Source organism: Salvia hispanica, chromosome 2, assembly GCF_023119035.1.
Source record: "Salvia hispanica cultivar TCC Black 2014 chromosome 2, UniMelb_Shisp_WGS_1.0, whole genome shotgun sequence".
Taxonomy (NCBI): domain Eukaryota; kingdom Viridiplantae; phylum Streptophyta; class Magnoliopsida; order Lamiales; family Lamiaceae; genus Salvia; species Salvia hispanica.
This window is the reverse complement of record NC_062966.1, coordinates 23,057,032-23,064,453: the sequence shown is the minus strand read 5'-3', so window position 1 is coordinate 23,064,453 and position 7,422 is coordinate 23,057,032. Positions and strand designations below refer to the sequence as shown.

General features: G+C 36.8%; 2 protein-coding genes across 2 annotated transcripts; both read left to right on the top strand.

The window, feature by feature from the left end:
- Positions 1-88: 88 nt before the first annotated feature.
- On the top strand, positions 89-1,413 carry LOC125205239 (ABC transporter C family member 8-like). The gene is made up of 3 exons (XM_048104069.1): positions 89-148; positions 221-460; positions 1,122-1,413. The coding sequence occupies exons 2-3, from the start codon at positions 247-249 to the stop codon at positions 1,226-1,228; spliced, it is 321 nt and encodes a 106-aa protein (XP_047960026.1). The 5' UTR covers positions 89-148; positions 221-246; the 3' UTR covers positions 1,229-1,413.
- A 3,254-nt stretch (positions 1,414-4,667) lies between these two features.
- LOC125206502 (putative late blight resistance protein homolog R1B-16) lies at positions 4,668-5,969 on the top strand. Its single transcript, XM_048105752.1, has one exon. It carries the CDS (start codon positions 4,668-4,670, stop codon positions 5,967-5,969), a length of 1,302 nt encoding a protein of 433 aa, XP_047961709.1.
- Positions 5,970-7,422: the final 1,453 nt, after the last annotated feature.

The following is a 7,422-nucleotide window of genomic DNA, read 5'->3' as shown; positions in this document are numbered from 1 at the left end:
GGTGAGTTCTATCATTAATAATTTAATATCAGCGCATGCACTTTAATTAAATTTTGGTTAATATGATTGATTATTGATTTATAGGCCCTTGAAAAATGCCAACTTAAGTCAACAATCAGTGAACTTCCAAACTTATTAGAATCTTCGGGTAAGTGATTGAGATTGGTTTGAGATTGGTAGAAGGATTGGTAGTGATTGAGATTGGTTTGATTTGATGCAGTGAGTGATGAAGGGGAGAATTGGAGCATGGGGCAGAGGCAACTCTTCTGCCTAGGAAGAGTCCTTTTGAAGAGGAACAAGATCTTGGTTCTAGACGAGGCGACCGCCTCTATTGACTCGAACACAGATGCCATTTTGCAGAGGATCATCAGGGAGGAGTTCTCCGACTGTACAGTGATAACTGTGGCGCATCGCGTTCCAACTGTGATTGATAGTGACATGGTGCTGGTCTTGTCTTATGGTACGCTTTCTTCGTCCAGTATTAGGAGTCTTTCCTTTTCTCAACATAAGTTTAAGAAGTGTAAGTTGAAAAAGTTAGTTGAATGTGAGAAGAGCTGGGAATTCGATCATCGGTTAGTCGGTTAACCGAAGACCAAACCGAAAATGTTGAATTTCGGTTGACCGAGAAGCGAAAATTTTCGGTTATCAGTCCGGTCCGGTCCGGCAGTAATGCTTTGATCGGTTATCGGTTCGGTTCCGATCGGTTAGAATCGAGTGAACCGAGAGAACCGATTAATTTCGTATGTAGCACGAAGTGGTGGCTAGGTTGGGAATTTTTCATATGCAATGTCCAAGGATCGATACCTAAGAACCGCTTTTTTTTAAAATTCGGTTCCGGTTCGGTTAACTAGAACCGAACCGACACTATTCGGTTAGGACTGAACCGAACCGAGGCCAATTCGGTTTCGGTTCCGGTGCTTCTACGTCGGTTACATTTGGTCCCTGTTAACCGAGTTTTCGGTTCGGTTAGAACCGAACCGACCGAATTATCAGCACTAAATGTGAGTCTAACTTTTATCTGAGACAAAATGCCAAAAATATACTCCATGAAGTTTGATCAAATTGTGATCTGTTGGTACGAGATTAGAACATGCTTATGAGGTTTGTTGAATTGTTTGCAGGGAAGTTGGTGGAATATGATGAACCTTCAAGGCTTATGGAGATTAATTCATCATTTTCAAAGCTTGTGGCTGAGTATTGGTCTACTTGTAAGAAGAATAATCTCTAGTGCATTTTGTGTGTGAGAGAGAGAAGTAATTTCCTTGAATTTTTTGTTTCAATTTTACTATTTTCTAAAACAAACAAGCACATTTTATTCAACTCTAAAAAGTTCAAATTCCAGCTTTTATGCTGGTAAATTTGATTCAAGAAATATGTCTTAAAGTAAGTTCATAAATTTCCATTTTTAACACACTGACCTCATGTTTGAATATTGAACCTTCTTCTTCAGAACCTCCACGCACTCTTTTTGGCAATATATCAAGCAGGTGGCGTGCAACAGTATCCACTGCTTTCGTTCACCCAATCCCTCCAAAAATTCCATCCTTCTTTCCTGATTCTCTCGATTATTCAGCAACAGAAAAAGGACTTCAAAACCCAGCGCCAATCTATCAGAATTCGGCGCACCCCAAAAAACCTCAGAAATATTTCCCAGCTTGACTTCGAATTTTCCTTCCAAAAAACCTCAGAAATATTTCCCAGCTTGACTTCGAATTTTCCTTCCAAAATATCGAGCTGATTGGTGAGTCAGCGTGCAGTTTTGATGGGTTTGGGCTGTTCTTATTACTATGGGCCTAAATGTAATTGCATTGTTATCCAATTCAATTAAAATATAGACCTAAAATTTAATTCAACCTAAAAAAATACTCCCTCCGTCCCACTTTAAGAGTTCCGATTGAGTTTGGCACGAGTATTAAGAAATGTAAAGGAAAGTTGGTGAAAAAAAGATAGTGGAATGTGAGTCCTATTTTTTATATTAGTTTTATAATAAAATGTGAGTAGGAAAAGGTTAGTGGAATGTGAGGCCTAATACCATTTATGGAATATTCTAATCGGGACTTCTTAAGTGGGACACCTAAAAATGGTAAATCGGGACTCCTAAAGTGGGACGGAGGGAGTAATTCAATAATTGGTGACTAATAACTACTCCCTCCGTCCTACTTAAGATTACACGTTTTCTGTTTTAATTTGTCATAACTAAGATGTTACATTTCATTTTTTTTGAAACTTTCTCTCTCCTATTAATACACCCAACCACTTTTTCTCGGCTCTATTAAAATTTCATCATTCTTTCTCTCTATTTTAATACTTCCACCCACCTTTTCTGTCTTCAATTAAACAAATTAACCAATAACTTCTAAAATCCTGTGTCGGCTAAAAAATGTGTCATTTTAGCTGGGACAGAGGGAGTAAAATCTAAAAACTAAAACTAGAAAATATAAAGTTAAGAAAATGATCAGGACTTGTGCTACCGCGTGATTCGATAACTAAGACAAAAGCAGTCATTTTTGTTTACCAAATTAACTTTGACTTAGAAATAATTAAAACCATATTAGCATTGAAAACGATATACTTTTATTAAATATAAATAAATAAATAAAATAAAATAAAATAAATTCCAATTCACATACCACGTCTAACTTTCTGTCCCTTCTAACTCGAGTAAACTATTCACTAATTCCCCACATTGTTCTAACTTAGCGAAGTGACTATTTTTCACCACTATTGATCGATCTCACATTGGATAAATACTACTCCCTCCGTCCCAATGTATTATCCCAAGGTATTAGACCAACTTTCCTTTTTGGGATGTCCCAACGTATTAGACTCATTTCATTTTTTAGCAAAAAACATCTATCTTATTTTATTCTCCACCTACTTTTTTTTCTCTTTTCTCTCCCCTACTTTTTCCCTCTCTCATATTTTACTCTCTCCACTTTAACTATTTAAATATCAATTCCTTAAATCATGTGCCCAAAAGAAGTGAGTCTAATACTCTGAGACGAAGGGAGTATATTTTTATAGAATAGATTGAGAGAGACAACAATAAATTAATGTGGCCACATATGGTAGATGAGAGAATTAAATCCTCCTCTAATCTAATGTTGCAAATTAACGTGGTCAATATTACAACTCATCTTGATACTGATTCGTTACACCAATTGGTTACAATTTAGATATTTTGAATTTTATGTCACCATTTATATATATATCAATATTATTTTTTCACATCACGTTGGAAAAAAGTGAAAATACAATGTTGATAAAATAGATTGAGAGAGAACTGAAAATGAATGTGGTCACATAAGGTAGGTGAGATAGTTAAATCCTCATCTCATAAAATTTCAAAGATCATTAAAGTTGTTGAACATTTTGTTTTACAATAAGATTATAGCCAAATTCTTATCCGACATTCTTTGAAAATACTCTGTTTTTAGTTAGATCATGGCGGCATATGCAGCCTTGGTTTCTTTAATGAATCTCATAGATGATATCCAAAACCATCACTCCCCACCCATTTTTCTCCACAAATTCCAAACTCAATCTCTCACTGAACATGTTCTCTTCCTGCAAGAATTTCTTCAGGCTTACAAGTCCCCTGTTTCTGACAGCGACGAAGCGGATCCACTGGAGATGCGTATTGCAAAAGCAGCTTATGCGGCCGAGGATGTTATCGAATCTCGTATCGTCCAAAAGATTGAACACAGTAGATCCAAAGCAACCAAAATCAGAAGCTTCTTCAATTGGTTTCCCAGAAATGTCTCTGCAAATCAAAGTGATGATGATGAACGAATCGAGTTGTACCGAGAGGTGGAAAACTTGATAGAAGAAATGGATCGGATCAAGATAGTGGCGATGGCGACCAACACAGGGAAGAAGGTGGTGGTGCTCCGTGATCAACCACGTAGATTCGTCCCTTCTTCCAGTGGGAAGAAGAGTAGTGGCATGATGGTGTTCTCCGATCATGTCATGCGTGGGATCATGGATAAGCTCATGTCAAACGAATCCGGTCTCCAAGTCATCCCCATCACAGGTATGGGTGGAATAGGTAAGACCGCTCTTGCTCAAACCGTTTATTCACAAAAAACTGTTACAGAGCATTTTCGTGTGCTTGGGCTACTATCTCTGAACAATACAACACGAGAGAAATTCTATGTGAACTTGTCTCTCAAGCCACTAACAAAGATATGGAAAATCTTAATGGAAGGAGTGAAGCCAAATTAGGATCAGAGCTCCACAAATCTTTGATTGGCAGAAGGTTTCTAATTGTAATGGATGATATGTGGAATATTGAATCTTGGAATGAGATACAACATTTCTTTCCTAACAATGGAAATTCCAGTCGTATAATGGTAACGACTCGGCTATCCCAATTGAGTTCTCAATTGAACAATCAATATAGCCATCAAATGGAATTTCTTGACGAGAGTAGTAGTTGGGTCTTGTTCTCCAAAACTCTGTTTGAAGAGGAACCCTTTCCTCTTGATTTGGAGAAAGTTGGAAAGGAAATTGCACACAATTGTAGAGGACTTCCTCTGTCAATTGTTGTAGTGGGAGGTATTTTGAAAAATACGAAACGCACACAAGAATGTTGGGAATCAATAAGAAACAACGTAACTTCATTAGTAAATTTGGACAATGATAAGCATTGTTTGAGATTGTTAAAAATGAGCTATGATCATTTGCCTGTCTACTTAAAGCCTTGTTTCTTATACATGGGAGTGTTTGAGGAAGATGAAGAAATTGGCATCTCAAAGCTCATCAAGTTATGGGCCGACGAAGTATTTCTTAAACCAATAGATGGCAAAAGTTTGAGAACAATTGGGAAAGAGTACTTAAAGGAATTAGTTGATAGAAATCTCATTCTAGTCCACATGTTGGGGTCTACTGGAAATATAAAACAAGTCAAAGCTCATGATTTGGTAAGAGACCTATCCGTGAACCAGGGCAAGAAGGAAGGGTTTTATCACATTGTAGGAGAATCTAGTGCAGGAGGCATAAAGAGCCATCGCCGCATTGTCATACGCAGGAAAACATCAAAGGAGAAAGTCACCGATGACTTGAAATCTATGTCGCATGCTCGTTCCATTATTTACATGCATGGCATAGTTCCACGGTGCTTGGATTTTGGATTGTTGAGGACAATGCAAGCATATGCATATTTTGGGTTTCAGCATGTTAACTTGCGGCACCTTGCAGACAGTTATGTTGAACACTATCCCTCTAGTTTTTCTTCTGCCAATGACCTTTGGAATTTGCAGACACTGATAATTCCTCACATACCTTTGTCAATTGAGTTTCCTAAGTTTTGGGAAATGCCTCAACTGAGGCATATTGACATGGCATTTGTGCCTCCAGATCCTTCAAGTGATGCTGTTGTCATGGAAAATCTCTTAGTACTTAAGGGACCACTTAATTTCAAGTGGGATGAAGAGGCGGTTAAGAGATTTCCCAATATCAAGAAATTGAAATTACATTATAAAGGGAGCAAGGGAATGGGGTGCGATGATTATTATTACCTGAGCAATATTGAATGCTTTTGTAAATTAGAATCCCTCTATATCTCGTGTTGGTATTATCATGCAGGGAAAGTCTTTCCGTTTCAGATCAGCTTTCCTCAAACCCTCAAGAGTTTGACTCTTCTGATGAACAGTAGCTTTGGTTGGGGAACGATGTTGGAAACGTTAGGTTCGTTGCCCCATCTTGAGAAGCTCAAGTTGCTCCATGGATGTTTTGGAACTGGAAAGTGGGAAATCTGTGAAGGCCAATTCCCTTGCCTCAAATACTTGGAATTGTGTAAATGGGATGGTCTCAAAAATTGGACAGCAGAAGCAAGCACCATCTTTCCATGCCTTGAGAAGCTTCATTTAACTCGAATGGAAGAATTGGAGAATATTCCATCTAAAATTGGAGACATACCATACCGACTCTCCAAAATATATGGCTACATCATTGTGGTGAATCAGTGATGAAATCTACGAAAAAGATAGTTGAGGAACAAATGGATTCACAAGGTGACGATCTTTCCTTTAACGTTCACATTGTGCTTTGGCCTTATAATAACGAAGAAGAAGCAGTGTTGAAAGAGTTGCAGAGCTTGTCCAGTCCCAACTTTGTAGTTACCAAACGGTGGGACTTTGTAAAATAATGAGTTATAAATTTCTTTTCTTCTCATATTTTTGTATAATGTTGCATTTTCTCATATTAGTGGACTCCATGATTATGCATTTTTGTATCATGTTGCTTTGTTGATTCACAACATTTTGCATATCTTGTTGCTATCAACTTCTTCTGTTTTAATTTAACTAAATTTTACTTTGAGGTAAAAGAAAGCATTATTGATTCAAGTGTTTAATATGACAAGATAGGAAACTATATAATCAGACTGTGAGGTTAAAATGTCCCTCCAACCTTGACACTTCATTTTGAGAATTTGAAAATATATTTCACATTGTACGAAACCTACCTACCCATTGTTTTGATTCTACTCAGAAATTTACAACATCCATACCATGATACCAACCAATTTTAGCATCGTTAATCATATTTTGTTTTTTGGTGCATGAATTAGGACATGGAAAATTATCATATTTATGTGTAGTTGAATATTCGTTTCATACCAATTATTATGAAAATGGACGTAGGCCTCGTTGGGTCGATGGGCCCAATAAAAATAGGCCCATCAAATAAAAGCATTTTTATTATACAAAATGAGAAATTATAATTTTTTATAGTACTAATAAACGTATAAGTGACTTGAACTGAATTCATTATTCACTTGCATTAAATCTACATACTATAATATAATTATACCATACAACTATTGATACATTGAGATCATCATATTAATCATATTTTATTCTTTGATACATGTATTGGGACATGAAAAATCAGCACCATTCCCCTATGCAATAGAATAGATCATCATTTCAAGTATGAGTCAGTCACATAAATATGTCATACTATTGTTAATTCAACATTCATACACTATTGTTAAGTGAGGCATTTATTTTCGGTGCAAGATTAAGAAAAATATGTTGTCAGTTAAGTGGAGAATGATGGAGTGTTATAGAACTACAAATTTAAATTCAATATTTCTCGAGAATTGGTTTACAGAAAATAAATATACCATTTTCTTTTCTTTGGAATGCAAACTGATTCTGTACTATTTAGTTCACAAAATTAAATATTGTGTTACTCGTATGACCTTGTCAAAAATCTTCACTGGACACAACTCCGACATTTAAAAATTGTAATTTTCCACATTTGTTTCTCCCTCACATATTCATAAGGATAGACGAAGGCGGCGAGCTGCCACCTGGCCCGTGACCCGTCTCCATGGTTTCCTCTCTCTCTACTTCGGAGAGTGAAGTGTTGTCGTCGTCATGCCTCAGTGACGCTCGCAACTCAACCACAACACCA